Here is a 25450-nt window from a genome sequence, read left to right on the forward strand (position 1 = left end):
TGGCAGCTGGTCCCAGCTGGGACAGTCCCCTCCCCAGGGCCTCTCACTGTCCAGCCAGCCTAGGTCAGCTGCTTCAGGCGGCGTTCAGAGAGGCCAAGGCAGAGGCTGCAGGGGTCCTGAGGCCTGGCCTATGGGGCAGAGCTGTCGCAGAGCAGCCCGGGTCCCAGAGGACGAATCGACTGCCTTCCTGGGAGCACCTGCACGTTTCGGTCAGATGTCCCTCAGTCCGTGCCGGCCTCTGTGGAGCCAGAGTTCAAATCCCGAGAATGGAATGGACCCAAGTCGCATTCCTCTCAGCCAGGACCCTGATCCGCTCGTCGGGGGGTGCAGGGAGAAGTTAGCGGAGCAGGGGACCCCACGTCGCCTGCATGGCCGAGTTCCCTGGAGGCCAGTATGAGGGGCGCTGCCTCCACCACTTAAGCCGTCCCAGGAAAAGAAGCCGAGGGCGCTCGGGTGCTCAGGTTAAATCTCAGGGTGGGCGTCGCTCTTCTGTTGGTGCTTCTCCTACGGGGCCCGGTGTCCCGTTCTGGGGTCTCCTGAAGGGGCTGTGCCCATGGACCAGCAAGAGCTTCCCCTCCGGGAGGCCTTCCCCAGCTCGCCCACCGCCGGGCCCACGGGCGTCTTCATCGGACCGCGTCCCCTGACGTCACCTGTTTGTTTCTCCGTTGCTTTAGCCCCAGCTGGCCCGGGGGGCGAGTGAGGGCACCTGCTTCCTGTCCCTCTGTCCCTGGGACCTGGCCCCCACACAGGCCAGGCGCTCAGTGGCCCCCTTGGTGCTTCCGCTCCAGGGCCTGCTGAAGAAGCACGAAGCCTTTGAGACGGACTTCACCGTCCACAAGGACCGGGTAAAGGACGTCTGCGCCAACGGGCAGGATCTCGTCAAGAAGGTGAGCCTGGCTCGCTGGTGAGACCCCCGTTCCTGCTCGGGGACGCCCGTGTGCTGGTCCCACAGCCGCCCCCAAGCTCCTCCCTGGCCTTGTCACCCAAGCAGAGGGCTGTGGGGAAACTGGTAGCACCTCCATTCCCGTGTCGGTGGTTAACCGGATGTGTTCCCCTTGTTGAAGCCAGTTAGTGAAGTGACTCTGCAGCGCTCGGCTTTTTCCCGCCTTCATCAGGCGAAAGAGCACCCCCGCTGGTCCCTGTGTGCTGGTGGCAGCCTCACCTGGTGCTCTTTCAAGTTTGATTTCCAGCAACAGGCGCTTCATAGAGGTGGGGCAACACCAGCGGGCAAATCCAAACAGTCCCCCGTGAGGCCTCAAGCAGATGACGGCTGGTCCCGCCTGTGCCTGACCCTCCAGGCTCTCTCCTCACACAGAGCCTCCCACTGCGCTGACGGCACCTGTGCGATTGGGTTACACACCACATAAAACCCAGCTGCTGTACGGGACGGGTTTTCTGGTTGTTGGTTTTTTGCTTTTTTTGGGCCACACCCGTGGCATATGGAAGTTCCCAGGCCAGGGGTCGAATCGGAGCTACAGCTGCCGGCCTACACCACGGCCACACTATGCCAGATCAGGCTGCATCTGCGGCCTACACCACAGCTCACGGCAATGCCAGATCCTTAACCCACTGAGTGAGGCCAGGGATTGAACCGGCAACCTCGTGGTTCCCAGTCAGGTTCGTTTCCACTGCACCACATCGGAAACTCTGAGGCTTAATGATTTTTAATATCAGTGTGAAAATCTTGTTCTGAGCTCCTGTTGCATATGCATAGTAGCCTTTAAGTCACAGTTGTTTAGGCTGTTCCTAATTTTTTGCTCTCAAAACTAATACTGATGAAAAATACCATCATTGTGATTTAGGGTTTTATCTCATTCTTCGTTATCACTCGTAGGAGTAGAATTGCCATTATCCGTCATTCTTAGGTTCTTACTCTATATTGTTCTTAGAAAAGCCTTCCCGGGGCTCCCCTTTGGCACAGCGGGTTAAAGATCCAGTGTTGTCACTGCCGCGGCTCGGGTCGCTGCTGTGACGCAGGTTAGATCCCCGGCCTGGGAACTTCCACATGCCGTGGCCAGAAAAAAAGAAAAGCCTTTCCCGCTGGTGTGGTGGCCGCGGGCAGAGAGCACATGGCCCATCTTCCCAGGCAGGGAGGGTGCAGATCGGGCAGCTCGGGACGGTGCGGCTGACCGAGTGCGCCTTCTCCTTCTTCGTGGCCTAGAACAATCACCACGAGGAGAACATCTCCTCAAAGATGAAAGGCTTGAACGGGAAGGTCTCAGACTTGGAGAAAGCCGCTGCCCAGAGGAAGGCAAAGCTGGACGAGAACTCGGCCTTCCTTCAGTTCAACTGGAAGGCCGACGTGGTGGAGTCCTGGATCGGTAAGCGCCACCCGGAGTCCCTTACCCTCCCGGGCCAGGGAGGCTGCCTGCTTCCTGGAGAAGAAGCGGCTGGAATGTGGTGGATCAGAGACCCTGCTGCCCGGCAGACCGGCACACCACTGCTGGCATCAGGACAGGGCCTGAGGCAGAGCCAAGGCCTCAGTGATGCCCCTGGGCCACACAAGGGTTAACAAAAAAGAGGACCTATGATGGTGAAAGGAGCAGTGGACATCACAGCACAAGCAGCGTACCCGCAAGAGCAGCCTGCCTCAGTACACGCACGCACACACGCACTCACGCCCCTCCCAGCCGCTTGGGTCTAGGGTGGGAGCCCGTCCCCGCCGAGGAGGAGCTGGGCTGATCTCCAGACCTTGGTGGTTGCTGTCGCCCTTAGTAGTGACTAAACCACATCTAGGACAGGCTGGCAGGACCTCTTGGTGACACAGATGTCGGGTGGGGGTGCTGCCTGGGTGCCGGGAAGAACCGGCTAGCGTGGGTTCAGCGCTTGCTCTTGGTAATACCGGGCTGGAAACGCAGTGCGATACCAGCTGCCTCCGTCTTCCCTGCGACTCCGCCCCACCGCGTGGCGAACGGATCGAACGGATCGTTGACGCCCTGTGCTTGGTTTTCCAGGTGAAAAGGAGAACAGCTTAAAGACAGATGACTATGGCCGAGACCTGTCCTCTGTCCAAACTCTCCTCACCAAACAGGTCAGTCACGGCCCCCTTGCCGACGGATTGAAATTTACTCAGGTGGTATTTCCTGGTGGCTGAGTGGCAGCGTCCTCCGCTGAGACGGGTGACCGTCTTACACTGGGCCCTGGGGACGCGGCCTGACAGGTGCTGACGGGCCGAGCACAGCAGGATGTGCCGATCTTCACTCACCCAAGCGGCATTTGACTCGGTTTCCAGCAGGCTGGGGTGGCCAGAGGAGACCCCTGCTAGGTCACGGGGGTGAGCCAGGCGTGTAGGAGCGGAGAGAGCCCGAGGCGGGAAGTGGGGCTGGGAGGAGCTGCTGCGGTGACCTGCAGTCTGAAGGAGATGCAGAAAAGTGACCAGGTGTGACCGAGTGTCAGGAGTGGCTGAGGACGAGGCTGGCGGTCTGGCCCAGGCAGCTGGCTGTCAGATGCAGGTGCCCTGCCAGCCGAGGCACCGGCAAGAGCCCGCTCTCCTCTCGGTGCTTTGCTGCACACTGGCGTCTCACTCCTCGTTCAGGAGACCTTCGACGCCGGCCTGCAGGCCTTCCAGCAGGAGGGCATTGCCAACATCACCGCCCTCAAAGATCAGCTGCTGGCCGCCAAGCACGTGCAGTCAAAGGCCATCGAGGCCCGGCACGCCGCCCTCATGAAGAGGTGGAGCCAGCTTCTGGCCAACTCGGCCGCCCGGAAGAAGAAGCTGCTGGAGGCGCAGAGTCATTTCCGCAAGGTCAGCGTGGCCCCGGCCAAGCTCAAGCAGCTCAAGGCCCAGGGAGGGCAAACCCACCTCCCAGGACGGAGGTTCTGCCCAGGCGCGGGGAGGCGACTTAAACCAAGGCAGGGGGGGACCCCTGCTCTCTCGCAGGGCTGCGCTTGGAGGCGCCCGGGCCAGGCCGAACTTGCACGTCCCACGGAAAGGGGAGAAAGACGGAGCGCCCTCAGCAGTGGGACGGGGAGAAGGGAGGCCAGGCCGAGCCCCGAGCCAGCCCCTGCCGCACCGGGACCTTGCCCCGGCTTTCCCGACCCCGCACGGCCCGCCCTCCGGCCGCTGTCCTGACTGGTCTCCTCTGCGTTCAGGTGGAGGACCTCTTCCTGACCTTCGCCAAGAAGGCCTCCGCCTTCAACAGCTGGTTTGAAAACGCGGAGGAGGACCTCACGGACCCGGTGCGCTGCAACTCCCTGGAGGAGATCAAGGCCTTGCGCGAGGCCCACGACGCCTTCCGCTCCTCGCTCAGCTCGGCCCAGGCCGACTTCAACCAGCTGGCCGAGCTGGACCGCCAGATCAAGAGCTTCCGCGTGGCCTCCAACCCCTACACCTGGTTCACCATGGAGGCCCTGGAGGAGACCTGGAGGAACCTGCAGAAGATCATCAAGGTGCCTGGCCGGCCGCGCAGCGGGACGCGGGACGCGGGGAGGGAGCGCGCTTTCCCTCTCGCGGGTCCCCGTCTGCGGGGGGGCGGGGATGACACGCTGCCCCGCCGCCGCCTTGGTCCTTAGGAGAGGGAGCTGGAGCTGCAGAAGGAGCAGCGCCGGCAGGAGGAGAACGACAAGCTGCGCCAGGAGTTCGCCCAGCACGCCAACGCCTTCCACCAGTGGATCCAGGAGACGAGGTGCGGCCCCGCCAGCCAGGCCCGGGCTCGCGACGGGGGCGCTTTGTGCGGAGCCGAAGGCCTCTCGCAATGAGGAAAGGAGGCTCAGGAGCGTGGCCCGATGTGGCTGGAGCCGGAGGGTGGGCAGAGTTAGGAGCGTTCTGGAAGGAGGTTTTCCGAAGGCGGAGCTGCTGGCTGTCGTGGATGGGGTGGGGTCGATCGGGCGTGCTTGGCTCGCTCGCGACGGCGACGGAGGCACAGGGACGAGTGCTGTGTGGATACTGACGACCTTGATTTGTTTTTCTTTTCTCTCTGTGTCCTCTGTCCCCCGCCTCGCGATTGCTGCTGTCCGGACACCACCTTGTCTTGTGGCTGCTTGGATCCCATCTCCGCAGAACGTATCTCCTCGATGGGTTAATATTGACTTCTTACTTCTCCTCCTCCTCCGGGCTCGTGGTGTGGTGGTGTCTCGTGTGCTTGTCTCTCTGCCCTCTGTGCCCCCGTCCCCCTGTGGCCTGGCTTGCAGAGGATCCCAGGATGGGTCTTCCTGCCCAGGGCGGGCTGCACGTCCCCGCCCCACCCGTGTCCCCTCCTTCCCCGGCACCCGCGGCCCACTGGGCCTGCGGTCCGGCGGGGGAGCCACTCCCACCTTCGGTTGAGATCCCCAAGGGTTCTCTCAGGAGATGAGTGGAGCCAGGAGCCAGAGCTGGAGTCAGAGCCTCTGAGAAACCCCCATGCTCGTTCAGCCACTGAGATTACACTGGATCTTTCTGCCTGTCCCCCTTGTGTCTGACAGGACCAAAATCAGCCCCTAGAAAGTCACGGCCGTGAAACAGGATGACACTGTTGAGGGGGCTCAGGCAGGTGCAGGAAGTCCCAGCTCTGCACTGACCCCCCCCCCCAAGTGCCCCCAGTGAGGGCTGAGCTGTCATTTGCCTTCAGAGGAGGTCCGAGTGGCCAGGGTTTCGGAGGGATGGAGAGAGATGGGGCTTGGGAGGAACCCCCAGAGGAGCAGGACCGCCTGCCCAGTCCCAGGGGTCCTCCCCGTGAGCCCGCGCTGGGCACCTTTGCCTTCTCACCCACGGCGAGGGGCCACGGGGGCTTCGCCTAGTGCTGCTGGGCCCTGCCGGCAGGCACAGCAGGCGGGGCAGGGAGGGATCGGGAGCACAGGTTCAGCTTGAGCTCGTAGGCCACCCCGGTGTCCGTGCTCCTCCCTGGTGCCCGCGGCTGTCCGCTGGTCTTGGCTCTTGTCCCCACGAGGTGCCATGCTGTCCCTCTTGTCTTGCCCAGCCCCAGTGTGAGCTGCCCACGGCTGCCCGCCCTCCCAGGCCGGCCGGCTCTGCCTCCGCCAGGTCCCTCCGGGCACGGGGGCCCCGCCTGTGCACTGCCAGCTTGGGCCTCGTGGTGTGTGTCCGTCTCGGTCTGCTCCCGCCTCCGTCCTCCGGTGTATTCACTTGGTCTCTTTTCTTTGACTAGCATAGCGTATCGTCGGGTCATTCGTGTCTATCAGTATGAAGTTGGGGATGATCTGTCTGGAAGGTTCTTCTCCTCTTATTTCTCTTCTTACCTCACTGTGGTTTTACCGATGCACTCTTGACTTCCCCAGGCAGCTCTGCTTTCTGACTAACCCACCGCCCGCGGCCGCGTGGGAAGGGGGGTCTGTCCTCCTCCCACTGCACCGGCACCCAGCCTCCTGCCCCCAGGTCCCGGGGGTGTGCTTTTCCCAGGGGGACGTGGCGTGACTGTGAGTCTGATCTGCTGGGGTAGGAGGCAGCCGGGTGCCTTGCCTTGCTGGAGCACTTTGAACTTGGGGAGATTTCAGAGCTAATCCTGGCTCGCTGGGTGTTAAAAGGGTAGGCGGGGGCAAATGCGGGGACAGGGAGGCCGGGCTGAACCCCCCCAAGGACACGTGCACAGTGTGACTCGTCCCTGCACGTAACCGCGTTTGTCGTCTTTGTTCACTGGTGGCCTGTGTGACCTCACACTGCGTCATGTTGGGAGGAGACCCTCCCCACCGCCCCTCAGAGTTTGGCCCTGGAAGGAGCCTCTGGCGCTGCCTCTAGATAGAACCTGAAGCTGGGGCTTAGTCACAGCCACCTCCCTCCTTTGGGTAGAGTTGGAACCACTTTCAATCCCAAATCTGGGAGTTCCGTAGCTCAGCAGGCTGAGGATCCAGCCTTGTCACTGCAGCAGCCCGGGTTACTGCTGTGGCACAGGTTCAATCCCTGGTCCAGGAAATTCCATATGCCGCAGGTGCAACCGAAAAACACGAACCCGCATCTGGTCATGACCTTTTTAGTACGCTGGTTTCCATGTCGAGGGGTCACCTGACTGCATCCCCCCCATTGCTGTCACTGACCCCAGAATCCGGCTCCCCTCCTCCCCCAATCTCCTATCTCTCCGGTGGCCTGGCTGGACAGGCGTCCTCCCCTGTGGTTGCAGAGGTGGTGCCAGGCCTGCATCCCCTCTCAATTCCCAAGGGGTAATTTAAAATCGGTCCCCGATGTCCCCCTCGAGGGCCCAGCCTGGATCAGGTACCATGGCACAGCCTGGCTGGGCCTGAGGAGCCGTGTGAGAAAGGGTCTGGGAGCAGTGGGGCGGCTGGGCGGGCTCAGCCCTGGCCTCCCCGTTGGCCTGGGGCAGGTAGCGCACACAGTCGGCCGCCGCTTCCTGTCCCTGAAGCCGGAGAGGTAGTACCTGCCCTCCCTGGCTCCCAGGGCCGCTTAGGAAAAGAGAGCCCACAGCAGATAGGGGCTGTCTCCCTCAGGAGAGGAATTGGAGCCCGCAGGCACTTTTATCTGAGGGAAGTTAGTTTCGAGCTCACGACGGGGCCTCTCTGCTCACTCTGCTCCTGTGTCTAGGTCCTGCATGGTGGAAGAATCCGGGACCCTCGAATCCCAGCTTGAAGCTACCAAAGTAAGAGCCTAGTGTTTCTGGCCCAGCTCAGATCCTTCACCCCAGCACCGCCAGCAGGCCTGCTTGGCCTGAAGTCAGGCAGGCACGGGTTGGGCCGGTCGGGTATCACTCTTCCCTTGGCTCAGAGCCCCTGACCCCCGTCATTTTAAAGTCTTTCGTCCTTGACACTTATTACCTGGGGCCCTACTTGGAAGTGGCTCCCTTGGTCCTTGGCACATACCGTTGCCCCGGCTGGTCCCCCCCTGGTTCGTGACTCACACTGAAGTCTCTCCCCCTGTGGAGGCTGTTGGGTTTCTTTAGCTTCACTCCCTCCCCCTTTCCCATTCGAGGCAGCCCTGCCGGTCTCGAGCTGGGGGTGAGCCTCTGCTCCGTGCATCTTTGCTTCCCCACCCCTGCAGCGCAAGCACCAGGAGATTCGAGCCATGAGAAGTCAGCTCAAGAAGATCGAGGACCTGGGGGCGGCCATGGAGGAAGCCCTGATCCTGGACAACAAGTACACGGAGCACAGCACCGTGGGCCTGGCGCAGCAGTGGGACCAGCTGGACCAGCTGGGCATGCGCATGCAGCACAACCTGGAGCAGCAGATCCAGGCCAGGTACCCGCAGCAGCTCACCCTGGGGCCAGCAGGCAGTGCGCTGGCAGAGAACGAAACGTGTCACCTGACGTGGGGCGTGGAGGACCCAGTCCCTGATTCTCTTCTCTTCCAGGAACACGACAGGGGTGACCGAAGAGGCCCTCAAAGAATTCAGCATGATGTTTAAGTGAGTATACGCTGCGCCCTCCCTGGCAGGGGAGGCGGGCTCGGCAGCTGGGCCTGGGCACTGAGGCCTCGGCTTTGTGCCGCAGACACTTCGACAAAGACAAGTCTGGCCGGCTGAACCACCAGGAGTTCAAATCCTGCCTGCGCTCCCTGGGCTATGATCTGCCCATGGTGGAGGAAGGGGAGCCTGACCCTGAGTTTGAGGCCATCCTGGACACCGTGGATCCAAACAGGTGAGCATCCGGGAACGGGGTGGAAGCCGCCCTGCCTGCGGCTCCTTTCCTCCCCTCCCTGCTCACCCCGCACCTTGGCCTCCCCAGGGACGGCCACGTCTCCCTGCAAGAGTACATGGCCTTCATGATCAGCCGCGAGACCGAGAACGTCAAGTCCAGCGAGGAGATCGAGAGCGCCTTCCGGGCCCTGAGCTCCGAGGGGAAGCCTTACGTGACCAAGGAGGAGCTGTACCAGGTCTGGGGCTCTGCTTCCCCAGGGGGGTGGAGGTGTCTTTGAAAAGTGAGGCCCCTGGAGTTCCCCTGGTGGCTCAGTGCGTTAAGGACCTGGCGTTGTCACTGCAGTGGCCCGGGTTGCTGCTGTACAGCAGGTTCAGTCCCTGGCCTGGGAACTTCTGTGTGCCACAGGCCCAGCCAAAAAGAAATGAAAATTCCAGGCAGAGTTGCTCCTCTGGGTTGGGGGCAGAGCTGAGTCTAAAGTAACAGACCCCAGTTTTGAGCCTGACCTGCTGGGAGAGGCGTCTTGTCCCATCAGCAGGGACGCTGAAGCTTGGGCACTAACGTTTTTGAGGTCCCGTCTGCCCCCCTCCCCACGCCCGGCCTCAGCCGGCGTGGCTGGTGTGGCTTCGCTGACAGGTGCCACCCTCCCTTCCAGAACCTGACTCGGGAACAAGCCGACTACTGCGTCTCCCACATGAAGCCCTACGTGGACGGCAAGGGCCGCGAACTCCCCACTGCTTTCGACTATGTTGAGTTTACCCGCTCGCTCTTCGTGAATTGACCCTCTGCTCCTAGGTTAGCCTGGCCCACGCTGCTTGCCCTGCTGTCACCCGCTGCATGTCAACTCATCTCTGTGCTCTTAGGAGAAATACTCCAGACAGTGTTGCTTTCCAGTGTAACCTTAACCTGCTTAGCTTGGGATAAGATGTAGTAGAAAACGGTGCTTCGAGACACCGCTTCTGGTCCAGTAGCCATCGCCACGTTGCTGCGGGGACCCACTTCCTGTCTTCAGGCCAGCTGCCCCATTCCGACAGCAGAAAACTCAAAGCAGCTGGCTAGTCCCCCTCTTGTTCTCCCCATCCCACCCATTTTCTGTTTTCATGTAAAAGACAAATAAATGACTTGACTCCCCCAAAAGCTTCTCGTCTTCATTCGGCTCCCATCAGAAACAGCACAGGTGCAGCCCCCTCACCCACCACTACCGCCTCACCACGGCCCCGCGGAGCTCTGTCGCCCTCAGGTGGCCACCTCTGCTGCCAGCTGGTCCAGGTCCTCTCTTTCCCGGGGTCCTTGTTCCGTGAACTCGGTGCTCAGCCGCCACACCTTCACCGTGCCCTGGGCATCGCCCGCAGCCAGGAGCTGAGTCTGCTGGCAATTAAATTCAAGACAGTAGACGGGCCTTTCATCCTGGGTTTGCTTGACCGAAACCGTGGGTTTCTGGGAGCTCTTTTGGAGATCAAACAGCTGCACTTCACCTTTCGAGAGAGAGTCAAGCGTTAGGAGAGGCCCTGAGCAGCAGCCCCGGGGCCTCGCAAAGTCTCCGCGCACAGCGGAAGGCTGTTAGCCCATCCAGCACCCCATCCCCGTGAGGAGAGTCACGCTCGCCTCACGTACAGGCTCCCCAACCCAGAGTTCAGGCCCAGGCTGGGCTCACGTCACTTCAATGGAGCCATGCCCACTGTCCGTTTCCTACCTTCCCCAGAAGCAGCTGCGAACACCAAGGGGCGCACTGGGGACCAGCGCACAGCAAACAGGTACTTGTGGGTGAGCCGCAGGGAGGCCAGGGGCGGGGCCTGCAGCATGGAGTACAGGTGGACGTGGCCGTCGGTCCCTGCGCTCAGGAAGAGATTCCTGGACGGGATGCAAGGCAGACAGCCAGGCGAGGGGATGAGCGCCGGGGGTCCAAGAGCGGCTGGAGCCTTCGTGCCAGGCTCCTGAAGCCCTCCCTAGTCCCCTGAACCTGGGGTCCTCTAGAAAGGGGCTGATTCCCTGGAGCCAACCACAGGAGCTCTCTGGCTACTGGCGCTCACATGGGGAAGACCCAGGCCGGGCAGACTGCAGGTGCGCGGAGCAGCTCTAGGGCCGCCCGGGGGCACACCCTCGCCCGCCCCCGTGCCAGAGGCCCCGAGCTGATGGAGGAGGCCCGGCCGTCTGTACCTGTGGAAGGGGGAGCAGCTCACAGAGTAGACGGGACCACCGTGGGGGGAGAAGGTGAACTGTGCCGGGGCCCGCAGGGGCACAGAGCTGGGCATCCGCGTGAGGGCGGCCTCCGCCGCCGCCAGGGAGCACTTGAGCGGGAAGCCTCCCTCTGTGCCCAGCACGAACAGGCTGGAGTCGAAGCTGGAGAAGGCCACCGCCGTGGCGCCCACCTCGGTCTCCCCCCGGGGAGGCTGTGGAGAAGAGAATGCAGGGCAGGGCCCGGTGAGGCCACTCACAGTGGCCCCAGGGAGCCCTGGCCCGCGAGCGGCTCCCTGGCTGGGGGTCCCACAGCCTGGGGCGCGCCCCGCCTACCTTCTTCAGCTTGGTGTTCCTGGGGAGCTGCTGCACGGCCAGGGCGAAGCCCGCGCTGAGCCGCAGCCGGCCCCCCGTGCCCCCCTGCCAGAGCAGCACCTTCCCGTCCGCGGCCGCGCTCAGCACCTGGAAGCGCTGGCTGTGCCGGGGCTCGGGGAGCCAGAGCACCTGGATGACAGGGTGCAGGGCCAGGTCAGGAAAGGACCCCGGCCCCACAAGACTGGATGTCACCCTCCACCCCTGCTTTTCTTCCAGGAAAACAGAGCCTTCAGGATCCACCTTCCCTTCTGGTGCAGTGGATCTGGAGTTGTCACTGAAGCAGCTTGGGTCGCTGCTGTGGCTTAGGTTCAATCCCTGGCCTGGGAAGTTCCACATGCCACAGGCTCAGCCAAAAACAAACAAAAAAGGGAGATTTATAGGCGAGACATAGGAGCAGCCTCACCCACAGAGGGCAAACCCAAGAGGTTCCCAGGTCCCTACCCCAGTCCTAGTAGGAGACCAGGGCAGTGGGGACCCCCTCATGGCAGCTCCAGTGGAGGAAGCAGGGAACAAGCTGACTCGTGGCCTGCGAGCTCTGAGAATGCCAGGGGCAGCTGCCCACTGCCAATTCCTGGTGAACTTCTTCCATGACTGTGCCACGCGGGCAGTGCCCTTGCCTGCTGTGCGTCACAGAGGGAGAAGGAGGTGCCTCCCGACCCCTCCGTGCTGACCTGGTACACGGGATCTGTGTGGGTGTCGTCGGTCAGGCCCGTGCGCCACAGCAAGGGGTCCTCAGGACGGCTCAGGTCCCACACGAGCACCTCGCCGCTGTACAGCCCGCCTGCGGAAGAGCCAAGCTGACCCCAGCCAGCAGCCCAGCTTCCTGGCCGGACACTGCCCTCCCAACCGAGCTGGGACACGGGGCCACTGTCTCAAAACCGTGCTGGTCCCCCCAGGAAGCTTCTCCCCCTGCTGGGCTGTGGACTCGGGGTGGGAAATAGGGACGAGGCCGGCTGCTCGGCTCACCTGCAACGTGGGCCGGCTGCGTGGGGTGGAAGGCCAGGCACATGACGGCGCTGGGCACCTCCACCACCGCCGACGGCTGCTGGGGCTTCAGGCCTCGCCGATCCAGATTCCAGGCACACACGAAGGACTTCAGCGTGCTCCAGTCGCCATCATCCAGCCTGCCCAGGGCGGGCCTGAGCCAGCTCTGCGCCTGGGCGACCTCACCCCCGCTCCCCCAAACAGGCGAGCCTCTGTCCCCGTCGCACCCAGACACTGCACTGGGCACCCAAGCGGCAGAGGCTCCTTCATCACACCCTGAGGGCATGACCTGCTCGGGGAAAAGGGTCTCCAGAAAGCTAGGACAGGGGCACACATTGGAGTGGGGGGGGGACCCGGGAGTATCAGGGGACAGCTCTTGGGTCAGTGAGTCAGGCCTGGGGCTCAGAGCCCAGTGTGGGTGGGTGGACACTGGGAGTCCACGGCTCTAAGTCCTTCTCTTCTCTGCTCTTTCTGCCAACTGGATGCCCAGGTGGCCTTGAAAAGGAAGACTCAGAAAGGCCAAGCTCTGAGCCAGCCCGTCACTGTGTACAGGGGGAGACAGAGGCTCAGACGAGGGTTCGAGCGCCTCCTATTGGCCCACAACCACCCCTGCTGCCACTCACCGGCCATAGGCACAGCCCACGACAGAGCCCGTGGTGTTCCAGGAGACACTGGTCACATGCAGACCCTGTGCTTGGGCTGGAGGGTAGCCCAGGGTATGCAGGCAGGTCACCTGAAAGAGACAGACCATCCCCAACCCTGAGCCCCAAAGCCACAGAGCCAGTAGCCTCATGGCCACTGAACAAACCACGCGGCTTGGGCCTCCCAACCCCGTATGTGATTCCAATCTGCTGCCCAGACCCAGAGGAAAGTGCAGAGGCTGCATCCCAACATCTCCCCTAAGGAGGCTTCCAGAAACCCAGAAGGAACCCTTGGGAAGCGGGACAGACATCAGGCTCCAGATGGGAGCTGAACCCCACACTCACGATTCTACACAGTCTCACAACACAGAGCACTAACCACTATACAGGAGCTCCTGTCGTGGCTCAGCAGTAATGAACCCAACTAGTATCACTGGCCTTACTCAGTGGGTTAAGGATCCGGTGTTGCCAGGATCTGTGGTATAGGTCGCAGATTCAGCTTGCATCTGGCATTGCTGTGGCTCTGGTGGAGGCCAGCGGCTACAGCCCCAATTTGATGCCAGCCTGGGAACTTCCATGTGCCGCAGATATAGCCCTAAAAAGCAAAAACCAAACATACAAACAACTTGGAAACGAATCCACCTAGGAACTATGAGGTTGCGGGTTCGATCCCTGGCCTTGCTCAGTGGGTTAAAGATCTGGTGTTGCCATGAACTGTGGTGTAGGTCGCAGACATGGCTCAGATCTGGCATTGTTGTGGCTGTGGCGTAGGCCAGAAGCTGTAGCTCCAATTCGAACCCTAGCCTAGGAGCCTCCATATGCTGCGGGTGTGGCCCTAAAAAGACAAAAAGACCAAAAAAAAAAACCACGAACAACTAACCACTACACAATCACAGCCTCTATACATAAGTTCAAAAGCTAGGGCTTCTGGAGCTGGATGGCAGTGATGGTTGCACAGTGATGAAAATACACTCAATGCCACATGATTCTACAGACAAAAATGGTTAAAATGGGGAGTTCTCTCGTGGTGCAGCAGGTTAAAGATCCAGCGTTGTCACTGCTATGGCTCAGGTCACTGGCCCAGAAATTTCTGCATGTCGTGGGCATGGACCCCCCCAAAAATGGTTAAAATGGTAAATTTTATGTTTGTGTTTTTTGTTGTTGTTGTTGTCTTTTTGCCTTTTGAGGGCCACTCCCACGGCATATGGAGGTTCCCAGGCTAGGGGTCGAATCGAAGCTGTAGCCACTGGCCTACGCCAGAGCCACAGCAACGCGGGATCCGAGTCGCGTCTGCAACCTACACCACAGCTCACAGCAACGCCGGATCTTTAACCCACTGAGCCAAGGCCAGGGATCGAACCCGCAACCTCATGGTTCCTAGTCAGATTCATTAACCACTGAGCTACGACAGGAACTCCTGTATTTTTTTTTTTTTTAATGGCAGGTGGAAGTTCCTGGGCCAAGGACTGAACCTGAGCCCCAGGTGTGATCTGAGCTGGATCTTTAACCCACTGCACCAGGCCAGGGATTGAAGCTGCACCACTGCAGAAACCTGAGCCACTGCAGTCAGGTTCTTAACCCACTGTGCCAAGGCAGGAACTCCTGTTTTGTGTGTATTTTTGGCCACGCAGTGGCATGCAGAAGTTCCCAGGCCAGGGATCAAACCCACACCACAGCAGTGACAATGCCAGATCCTTAACCCACTGCACCACCAGCAAAGTCTTGTTTTGTGTCTATAAACGCACATACAATTTTGTAAAGATCTAGCACCTTGCTTCTCAGCCCGCAGCTGGCCAGCAGCAGCTAATGAGAAAGCCAGCGACGCTGGCCACAGCGAGGGACTGGCACACTTTCCAGCGGGTAAAGTGCACCACAGACCATAACTTCTGTGCAGTCTCATGCTCCTTGACCTCGTAACCCCATGTAAAGACATCGCCAGTGGAAAGGATCCAGAATGTGTAAGCAGCTCTATGTGGGAACCACCGCACTGCTGGCGAGGATGCAGGCTGGTGCGGCCCCTGGGGAGAACACTCTAGCAGGTCCTCAAAATGTCGAGTTACCACACAGCCTGGCAATTCCACTCCTAGGTGCACAGCCACGAGACCGGGGAACAAACACATGTTCACACAAGCACTCGTACGCAAATGCTGACAGCATTATTCATAACAGCCAGAACGTCCAACAACTGATGGACAATGAAGTGTATTCTTACGACCCAGTGTCACTCAGCCATAAACAGGAATGACAGCCTCTGCAGCCATCTGGGTTGCTGCTGCGGCATGGGTTCGATCCCAGCCTGGCACAGTGGGATCTGGCAGCTGTAGCATAGGTCAAAGCGGCAGCTCGGATTCAATCCCTGGCCTGAGAGCTTCCATATGCTGCAAATGCAGCCACAAAAAGGGGGCGGGGATGAAAGAGGCTACAACACAAGGACCCTTGGTAACTTTCTAAGTAGAAGCAGACAGTGAGACCATTTGTTACATGGTTCCACTCGTGAGAAATGTCCACAAGAAACAGATCCATAGCAACAGAAAATGGATTAGCAGTTGCCAGGACGTGGGGGGGGGATAAGGAGTGACTGCTAGTGGATATGGAGTTTCTTCTTTGAGGGAGGTGATAAAAATGCTCCAAAATTGGAGTTCCCGTCGTGGCGCAGTGGTTAACGAATCCGACTAGGAACCATGAGGTTGCAGGTTTGGTCCCTGTCCTTGCTCAGTGGGTTAACGATCCGGCGTTGCCGTGAGCTGTGGTGTAGGTTGCAGACGCGGCTCGGATCCCGCGTTGCTGTGCCTCTGGCGTAGGCCGGTGGCTACAGCTCCGATTCAACCCCTAGCCTGGGAACCTCCATATGCCGCGGGAGCGGCCCAAGAAATAGCAGCAACAACAACAAAAAAAAAGACAAAAGACCAAAAAAAAAAAAAAAAAAAAAAAAAGCTCCAAAATTGGAGTTTCCGTTGTGGCTCAGCAGTAATGAACCCAACTAGTATCCATGAGGATGCAGGTTCGATCCCAGGCCTCGTTCAGTGGGTTCGGGACCCAGCGTTGCCACAAGCTGCGGTGTAGATGCGTAGATGTAGCTGCAGATGTGTCTCAGAGCCCACGTTGCTGCGGCTGTGGTGTAGGCCGGCAGCTGCAGCTCCGATTTGACCCCTAGCCTGGGAACCTCCATATGCTGTGGGTTTGGCTCTAAAAAGACAAAAAGAAAGTCCTAAAATTAACTGTGGCAGTGGTTACAATACCTCTGGAAATACGTTAAAACCCACCGAACTGTACATTTTCAATGGGTGAACTACATGGGATGTAAATTATATCTCACTGAATCTGGGGGGTTTTTTGTTGTCATTTTGGGTTGTGGTTGTTGTTGTTGTTTGCAGGCCCGGGGCACATGGAATTTCTGGGGCAGAGACACTGATCTCGTTGCACCACAGCAGGAACTCCTGCACTTGGATTCTTAACCCACTAGGCCATGGCGGGAACTCCTAAATCTGTTTTTGTTGTTGTTGTTGTTGTTGTTGTTGTTGTTATTGTTGCTATTTCTTGGGCCGCTCCCGCGGCATATGGAGGTTCCCAGGCTAGGGGTTGAATCGGAGCTGTAGCCACCGGCCTACGCCAGAGGCACAGCAACGTGGGATCCGAGCCGCGTCTGCAACCTACACCACAGCTCACGGCAACGCCGGATCGCTAACCCACTGAGCAAGGGCAGGGATTGAACCCGCAACCTCATGGTTCCTAGTCGGATTCGTTAACCACTGCGCCACGACGGGAACTCCCCTAAATCTGTTATTTTAAAACAAAGCCAGAGAGTTCCTGTTGTGGCTCAGCAGTAAGAAATCCAACTAGCATCCATGAGGATGCAGGTTCGATCCCTCGCCTCGCTCAGTGGGTTAAGGATCCGGCGTGCTGTGAGCTACAGAGTAGGTTGAAGATGCAGCTCGGATCTGGCCTTGCTATGGCTATGGTACAGTCCGGCAGCTGCAGATCTGATTTGACTCCAGCCTGGGAGCTTCCATATCATATGCTGAGGGTGTGGACCTGAAAAGCTAAAAAAAAAAAAAAAAGAACAAAAGCTTAGAGCCACCTTGGAGCCTGCAGAGACCTGCTGGGAACAGGATTTCTAAAACAAGCATGTCAGGAAGGTTGTAGTCCAAGGCCATTTTTGCTGGTTATAAGCAGGGTTGGGGTCTCTGCAACCAGAGGGAGCACACAGCTCTTCTCAAAACTGAGGGTGTTTATGCTTGAGTTAAAACTGAATTCTACCTTGGCAAGAGATGTGCTTATCTGTACCAAGCGAAGAATAACACACTGGGAGTTCCTGTATGCCTCAGGGGTTAACAAACCGACTAGTATCCATGAGGATGCGAGTTCGATCCCTGGCCTTGCTCAGTGGGTTAAGGATCCGGCGTTGCTGTGGCTGTGGTGTAGGCCAGCGGCTGCAGGTCTGATTCAACTCCTAGCCTGGGAACCTCCATATGCCGCAGGAGCGGCCCTGAAAATCCAAAAAAATAAAAAATAAAAAAGAATAACACAGTAACTCCTGGCAAAAAAACGAATAAAATCAGAGTAATCCGTGGAAAGGTAACTTGTGCTTATGGACAAGAGACATGGTTTGTGCCAAATTCAGAAGCAACCTTCCTGCTAAGGCCACTGGACACAGAATCTGTGTGATGCTGTACCCTTCAAGGATTTAAACTTATTTAAAAGTAAATAAATAAAAGTGGATTTGTTCTCTTGTTTAAAAAAAAAAAGGAGTTCCCCTCGTGGCTCAGTGGTTAATGAATCCGACTAGGAACCATGAGGTTGCGGGTTCAATCCCTGGCCTTGCTCAGTGGGTTAACGATCCGGTATTGCCGTGAGCTGTGGTGTAGGTTGCAGATGCGGCTCAGATCCTGCGTTGCTGTGGCTCTGGCGTAGGCCGGTGGCTACAGCTCCGATTCAACCCCTAGCCCGGGAATCTCCATATGCTGCAGGAGCAGACCAAGAAATGGCAAAAAGACAAAAAAAAAAAAAAAAGAGTTCCTGTCACAGTTCAGCGATAACGAACCCAGCTAGTATCCATGAGGACGCAGGTTCGATCCCTGGCCTCACTCAGTGGGGTTAAAGGATGGTGTTGCTGTGGCTGTGGTGTAGGTCACAGACTCCGCTCAGATCCCATGTGGCTGTGGCACAGGCCAGCAGCTGTTGCTCTAATTCAACCCCCAGCCTGGGAACCTCCATATGCTGGGGGTGCAGCCCAAAAAGCCAAAAAAAAAAGAACAACAACAAAAGCTTACCCTCTGTAAATGCAACTGTAAAAGGGGACACAGAGAACTGAGATTTTAATCTCAATGTTCGTTTCTTCATTCTGTTCTTCTTCTGGGGCTCTGCTTAAAATTTTAGATACAATGATTCCACACTTTGGTGTGGCCTTGGCAACTGTTTTTCAGAGCAATTTTGAGGATTTCTCTCAAGTAAATCAACTCATCCATGACTGGATGGGAACAGGGCAGCTGTGTATCTGGAAATAGATGGAAAGAAGGCACAAGGAGAGGCAGAGAGGAGAGAAGGGCTATAACCAGTCTCCATTTCTTTCTTTCTTATTTTTTTTTTTTTTGCTTTTTAGAGCCGCACCTGAGGCATACGGAAGTTCCCAGGCTAGGGATCAAACTGGAGCTACGGCTGCCGGCCTACACCACAGCCACAGCATCATAGGATCTGAGCCACATCTGTGACCTACACCACAGCTCACGTCAACGCCAGATCCCCCTGACCCACTGAGCGAGGCCAGGGATGGAACCTGAGTCCTCATGGACACTAGTCCGTCGGATTCCTTTCCGCTGCACCACAGTGGGAACTCCACGCTCGTCTCCATTTCTAAAGGAAGGAAACACTGTGTAAGAAAGGTTTTAAGGAGGGAGTTCCCGTCGTGGCGCAGTGGTTAACGGATCTGACTAGGAACCATGAGGTTGCAGGTTCGATCCCTGGCCTTGCTCAGTGGGTTAAGGATCCAGTGTCGCCGTGAGCTGTGGTGTAGATCGCAGATGCGGTTCAGTTCTGGTGTTGCTGTGGCTGTGGCATAGGCCAGTGGCTACAACTCCAATTGGACCCCTAGCCAGGAACCTCCATATGCCACGGGGAGCGGCCCTAGAAAAGACAAAAAAGAAAGAAAGGTTTTAAGGAGTTCTCTCCTGGTGTGGCAGACTAAGGATCTGTCACTGTCACTGCAGAAGCTTGAGTCCCTGCTGTGGTGTGGGTTTGATCCCTGGCCTGGGAACTTCCATATGCCTCAGGTGTAGCCAAAAAAAAAAAAAAGGGAAACAAGAAACAAAGAAAGGAAAGATTTTGATAAACTCCTAAGAAAGAAAGAAAAAGAAAAAAAAAAAGGAGTTCCCGTCGTGGCGCAGTGGTTAACGAATCTGACTAGGAACCATGAGGTTGCGGGTTCGGTCCCTGCCCTTGCTCAGTGGGTTAACGATCCGGCGTTGCCGTGAGCTGTGGTGTAGGTTGCAGACGCGGCTCGGATCCCGCGTGGCTGTGGCTCTGGCGTAGGCCGGTGGCTACAGCTCTGATTCAACCCCTAGCCTGGGAACCTCCATATGCCGCGGGAGCGGCCCAAGAAATAGCAACAACAACAACAACAACAAAAAAAAGACAAAAGACAAAAAAAAAAAAAAAAAAAAGAAAGAAAGAAAGGTTTTAAGGAGTTCTCTCCTGGTGTGGCAGACTAAGGATCTGTCATTGTCACTGCAGAAGCTTGAGTCCCTGCTGTGGTGTGGGTTTGATCCCTGGCCTGGGAACTTCCATATGCCTCAGGTGTAGCCAAAAAAAAAAAAAAGGGAAACAAGAAACAAAGAAAGGAAAGATTTTGATAAACTCCTAAGAAAGAAAGAAAAAGAAAAAAAAAAAAAAGGAGTTCCCATCGTGGTGCAGCAGAAATGAATCCGACTAGGAACCTAGGAACCATGAGGTTGCAGGTTCGATCCCTGGCCTTGCTCAATGGGTTAAGGATCTAGCATTGCTGTTAGCTGTGGTGTAGGTCACAGATGCAGCTCGGATCCTACGTTGCTGTGGCTGGCAGGTGTAGATCCGATTAGACCCTGGGAACTTCCATATGCTGCAGGTGCAGCCCTAAAAAGCAAAAGAAAGAAAGAAAGACAGAAAGAAAGACAGAAAGAAAGACAGAAAGACAGAAAGAAAGACAGAAAGAAAGACAGAAAGAAAGACAGAAAGAAAGACAGAAAGAAAGAAAGAAAGAAAGACAGAAAGAAAGACAGAAAGACAGACAGAAAGAAAGAAAGAAAGACAGAAAGAAAGACAGAAAGAAAGACAGAAAGAAAGACAGAAAGAAAGACAGAAAGAAAGAAAGAAAGAAAGAAAGAAAGAAAGAAAGAAAGAAAGAAAGAAAGAAAGAAAAGGCTCCTGAGAGAGCAGAACATCCAGAGGCTACACCAGGGTGGAATAAAAACCCTCCTTCAGAGGCTCCCTGATCTCAAAGCCAAGGCTGCATGTCCAACTGAACATCTGAGTTTGAAGGGTGACAGCTCTCAGCTGGCCTCGAGACATTCAGCATGTCAAGGATCCCATGCTGTCACTGCAGAGGCTCAAGTCACTACTGTGGTACAGGCTCCACATGCCGCAGGCGTGGCCAAAAACAAAAACAAAACCAGACAGACTAGAACAGTGTGACTCTGGACAAGCCCCTTAGCCTCTCTGAATCTCATCTATAAAATGGAAGTAGGGATAGCACTTCCTCACCCAGCTGTCCTCAGGGTGGATGAGCTGGCACAGAGAATGCCCGGAGAAACGTAGCTGAGTAGTCAGGAAAACAAGATCCGGGGGAGCTCCCGTTGTGGCTCAGCAGGTTACGAACCTGACGAGTATCCATGAGGTTGCAGGTTCAATCCCTGGCCTCGCTCAGTGGGTTAAGGATTTAGCATTGCCGTGAGCTGTGGTATAGGTTGCAGACTTGGCTCAGATCTGGCACTGCTGTGGCTGTGGCGCAGGCTGGCAGCTGCAGCTCTGATTAGATCCCTAGCCTGGGAACCTCCATATACCACAGGTCCAGCCCTAAAAAGCAAGACAATAATAATAAAAGAAAGAAAATAAGATCCAGAGTCAGACTGCCCAGGTTCAAACCTGCCTCAACCACTTCCTAGCTGAGGAGAGGTGAAAAGGAGAAAATGACAGCACCTACCTCAAGGGGAACAGGGGAGGCCCTGACTTGGGCTTAAAAACTCAGCTTAGTAGCCAGCAGAAAGTAAGAGCTCGGTGAAGGCTGTTACTGTTACCAGCAGTACTATTCTTTGGGTGGCACAAAGGAGGGACTTACAACGGGGCAGAGCCTCAACCCAAGGCCTCCCAAACCCGCACCAGCCCCGTCCTACCGTCGGCTGCTGCTCCGCCCAGTTCACCTCGAAGCCGTCAAATGCATGGCTCTGCCAGTTCTTGTTCAGTTCTCGAGTAACCATGGGCTCCACTCTCCGGAGAAAGGCTGCGAGCCCGGGGCCATCGCTCCAGGACACAGAGGAGGGCACGCTGACTGGCTCGGGGGCCTCGGTCTGCACCTCGGCATCTGCATGCTTCCAGGTCTGGGCGGACACTTCAGTGGTGGCAATGCTGGCCGTCTGACAGCTTTTCTGGAGAAGGATGGAGGAGATCAAGACACAGTTACCAGCCAGCCGTACTCCCAGCACCACCTACCCAGGTGCTCCCCCGCCCCGTCTCTCTATTCTCGGGCTCATGGACCGCTGTTCACCCGTCTAAGGTTAGCCCCGTTCGTCTAGTAAGCAACCCATCTTTCTCAGGAAGAACCCAATCTGTGTGGGGTGAGTGGCAATGACCTCGAGAGCTACATGACCTCCGGCCAGCCCATCAGAGCACTTGACCCCTCCTCCAGCTACAGGGTGACCCAGGAAGAGCTCGACCCGAGACAAACAGAGACATTATTGGAAGGGAACTTGGGAGGGCCCTTCTGGAAGGTACTGACAGCAGTGAGAATCCGGGCATCTCAGGGCCAGCAGGGCTGTCCCAGCCAGCACTGAAGGACCTCAGATGTGGCCACCAGCAAACAACTCCCTTCTCCCTTCCTTGGCAGACAGTCTGCTTTGGTAGGGCACCTTCCAAGGCACCCCCATGATCAAAGGTGGCACAGATGTCCACTACTCTCCAGCTGCCACTTCTGTCCACCCTGCCATCTGTCTCCAATTCCTTGTCCCCTGCTATACTGGGTACATGGACAGACATCAGATCAGAAAAGAGATGCAGCCTTTTTTTTTTTTTTGTCTTTTTGCCATTTCTTGGTCTGTATCTGCAGCATATGGAGGTTCCCAGGCTAGGGGTCCAATTGGAGCTGTAGTCACTGGCCTATGCCAGAGCCACAGCAACACGGGATCCAAACCACGTCTGCCACCTACACCACAGCTCACGGCAACACCAGATCCTAGTCCAATTCGTTAACCACTGAGCCACAAGGGGAACTCCCAGGCTCCCTTGCTTGAGGACAAGGCCAATCTTTAAGCAAGGAGGGCCCCTTTGTCGCTGAGGTCACTGTCATCTACACAAGGCTCTCCTCACGTGGCCACTGACCAGACACCTGCACACAGAATGAGGAGGCCCAGATCCCGTGCTCCCCTGCTCAGGCTTGGGCACCAGGCCAGTGACGTGAGCCAGAGGAAGGGCTGGCACCATACAGGGCAGCTCTCCCTAGAAGAGGCAGCGCTCGGCACAGGTCCCGCTGCTCCTCTTCACATTCATCTTAATTCTCTTTGCTCGTCCATCTCCCATTAAACTGTGAGCTCCTGAGCGTAAGATCCCCATCTGATCTACACTCACATCCACGGCACTCTGCATGTGCTTGACGGCGAGTCCAAGTTCACGTGTGCCACACACACACACACACACACTTTATTTCTCTATTTAAAATTTACTTGCCAGGCACTGTCAGAGCACTATGCATATAGTAGAAAACAAATGTGTTAGATCCCTGTGTCCAAGGGGCTTCGGCAGGGGTTGGGGCAGGCAGATGAACACACAAGAAAAACCCGAGGAACACAAATGGTGCTAGATGGGGGCAGAGGTGTGGGAGAGAAGAGGACAGCGAGGAGGCCTCTGGGAGATGGCGTTGGAGCTCAAGTGTGCAGGAAAAGTGGAAAGCTGCAGGAAAAGGGGTCTCCAATAGGGACAGGGGCCGCGGCGGGGGGAGACGACCTCAACAAAACTTTATGGCAGACAGGCCTAGATTTGGGGGTGGATTTTTCTCTCCCCACCCCCGCCCCCCAGTGTGTAAGAGTTTGGATTCTTCTTGTCTCTATACCTCTTCCAGGCTACGTTGTCGCAGTTTGAGAGTCTAAAGCATCACCTCCTACTGGAACCCAAAAATCTAGGAGGAGCTTCAGTCTGTGACTAGACTCCCAATGGATTCATCAGACAAGAATCCAGCCTGGACTCTGGAGTCTCCTCAGATGACCATTGAGGAACATTCCCAGGAAATTCCACCTGCCTCTCGACCTGTCTGAAAGGTTCATGAAGAACCTCAGTGGAGGAGCTCCTGCTGTGGCACAGTGGGAGCAGCACTGTCTCTGGAGCGCTGGAACAAAGGTGCCATCCCCAGCCCAGCAGTGGGTTAAGGGTCTGGCCTTACCACAGCTGTGGTGCAGGTCAAAGCTGCGGTTCAAATTTGATTCCTGGCCTGAGAGCTTCCATATGCCACAGATGTGGCCAAAAAAAAAAAAAAAAAAAAAAAAGAGGAGTTCCCATTGTGGTGTGGCAGAAATGAATCCAATGAGTATCCACGAGGATGCAGGTTCAATTGCTGGCCTCACAGCTGGCACTGCTATGGCACAGGATAGCAGCTTTAGCTGATTCAACCCCTAGCCCAGGAACTTCCATATGCCTCAGGTGTGGCCTAAAAAAGCAGAAAAGGGAGTTCCCATCGCAGCGCAGCGGAAAGGAATCGGACAAGGACCCATGAAGTTGCAGGTTTGATCCCTGGCATCACTCAGTGGGTTAAGGATCTGGCATTGCTGTGGCTCTGGTGTAGGCTGGCAGCTGTAGCTCCAACTAGAACCCTAGCCTGGGAACCTCCATATGCCGCTGGTGCGGCCCTAAAAAGACAAAAGACAAAAAAAATAAAATTGGAGTTCCCGTCGTGGCTCAATGGTTAACGAATCCGACCAGGAACCATGAGGTTTCGGGGTTGATCCGTGGCCTTGCTCAGTGGGTTAAGGATCTGGCATTGATGTGAGCTGCGGCGTAGGTTGCAGACGATGCTCGGATCCCATGTTGCTGTGGCTCTGGTGTAGGCCGGTGGCTACAGCTTCGATTAGACCCCTAGCCTGGGAATCTCCATATGCTGCATGTGGGTGTGGCCCTAAAAAGAAAAAATAAAATTAAAAAATAAAAAGCAGGAGTTCCCGTCATGGCGCAGTGGTTAACGAATCCGACTAGGAACCATGAGGTTGCGGGTTCGGTCCCTGCCCTTGCTCAGTGGGTTAACGATCTCGCGTTGTCGTGAGCTATGGTGTAGGTTGCAGATGCGGCTCGGATCCCGTGTTGCTGTGGCTCTGGTGTAGGCTGGTGGCTACAGCTCCGATTCGACCCCTAGCCTGGGAACCTCCATATGCCGCGGGTGCGGCCCGGGGAATGGCAACAACAACAACAACAACAGCAGCAACAACAAAAACAACAACAAAATAAAATTAAAAAAAAAAAAAAGCAAAAACAAAAGGAGTTCTCTGGTGGTCTAATGGTTATGATTTAGCACTGTCACTACTTTGGCCCAGGTTCAATCCCAGCCTGGGAACTGAAACGCCACATCAAGCTGCTGCATGCCGCAGCCAAACTAAATAAAAATTCTAATAAGTTTGAACTTTCAAGATAAAAAGTTAGAAAAGAACCTCAGTAACTAGACTCTCAAGTACAAAACTGCCATCCATTCTACCAGAATATCCACCTTAACAGACTGGATAGAGCTGGTGAAGCCATAACCTCTAGGAGGGGAGGGATGAGGACACTGCTAACTGCTTGGAGAGAAAGGTCAGACAGGATGATTCGTGTATTTTAAACCGCTACAGCAAACCACTTACTCTGTCTCAGTCTCAAACAGAACCACAGAGGAAGGACACTGAGACTCAATCAAGAAAGATTTAGGAGTTCCCGAAGTGGCTCAGTGGGTTAAGAATTTGACCAGTATCCATGAGGATGCGGGTTCCATCCTTGGCCTCACTCACAGGGTTAAGGACCCCACGTTGCCCTGAGCTGTGGGGTAGGTCACAGATGAGGCTCAGATCCCATGTTGCTGTGGCTGTGGTGTAGGCTGACAGCAGCAGCTCTGATTTGACCCCTAACCTGGGAACTTCCACATGCCGTGGGTGCAGCCCTAAAAAAGAATTTGAAACAGGAGTTCTTGTTGCTCAGTCGGTTAAGGACACGACGACTCTATGAGGATGCAGCTTCAATCCCTGGCCTCACTCAGTGTGCTAAGGATCCGGTGTTGGCACAAACGGCAGCATAAGGCAGAGGCAGCTTGAATCTGATGTTGCTGTGGCTAAGGCAGAGGCCTCAGCTGCAGCTCCAAACCTAGTTCCAGCCTGGGAACTTCCAGATGCCACAGGTGCGGCTGTTACACACACACAAAATGGAAACAAATTAGCTTATGTGGAAAGAATGTTGGGTAGTGTGGCAAGAACAGCAAGAACATGAGGGTGTACTCTGGTGGCTCAGCAGGTTAAGGATCCTATGTTGTCACTGCTGTGGCTCAGGTCACTGACATGGCACAGGTTCAATCCCTGG

General features: G+C 56.5%; 2 protein-coding genes and 1 pseudogene across 2 annotated transcripts in view; 2 read left to right on the plus strand and 1 right to left on the minus strand.

Annotated features, from left to right (window-relative positions):
• The window catches only part of SPTAN1 (spectrin alpha, non-erythrocytic 1), a 66142-nt gene extending 56495 nt beyond the window's left edge, over positions 1-9647 (plus strand). Inside the window, 13 exon segments of the mRNA XM_013993907.2 lie at positions 789-887; positions 2162-2321; positions 2955-3031; positions 3536-3745; positions 4093-4389; positions 4513-4625; positions 5000-5017; positions 7466-7520; positions 7919-8115; positions 8228-8281; positions 8367-8513; positions 8601-8748; positions 9166-9647. Coding sequence (XP_013849361.2) covers positions 789-887; positions 2162-2321; positions 2955-3031; positions 3536-3745; positions 4093-4389; positions 4513-4625; positions 5000-5017; positions 7466-7520; positions 7919-8115; positions 8228-8281; positions 8367-8513; positions 8601-8748; positions 9166-9291 — 1701 coding nt within the window. The 3' untranslated portion in view covers positions 9292-9647.
• Positions 9638-25450, minus strand: part of WDR34 (WD repeat domain 34) — a 28727-nt gene continuing 12914 nt past the window's right edge. The window contains exons 2-9 of the mRNA XM_005660487.3: positions 21046-21297; positions 12668-12777; positions 12027-12184; positions 11732-11841; positions 11022-11189; positions 10668-10900; positions 10204-10361; positions 9638-9985 (exon numbers count right to left, since the gene is read on the minus strand). Coding sequence (XP_005660544.1) covers positions 9747-9985; positions 10204-10361; positions 10668-10900; positions 11022-11189; positions 11732-11841; positions 12027-12184; positions 12668-12777; positions 21046-21297 — 1428 coding nt within the window. The 3' untranslated portion in view covers positions 9638-9746. The remainder of the gene's footprint in view (positions 9986-10203; positions 10362-10667; positions 10901-11021; positions 11190-11731; positions 11842-12026; positions 12185-12667; positions 12778-21045; positions 21298-25450) is intronic.
• LOC100626895 lies at positions 16656-17483 on the plus strand (annotated as a pseudogene).

This window comes from Sus scrofa, chromosome 1 (assembly GCF_000003025.6).
Source record: "Sus scrofa isolate TJ Tabasco breed Duroc chromosome 1, Sscrofa11.1, whole genome shotgun sequence".
Taxonomy (NCBI): Eukaryota; Metazoa; Chordata; class Mammalia; order Artiodactyla; family Suidae; genus Sus; species Sus scrofa.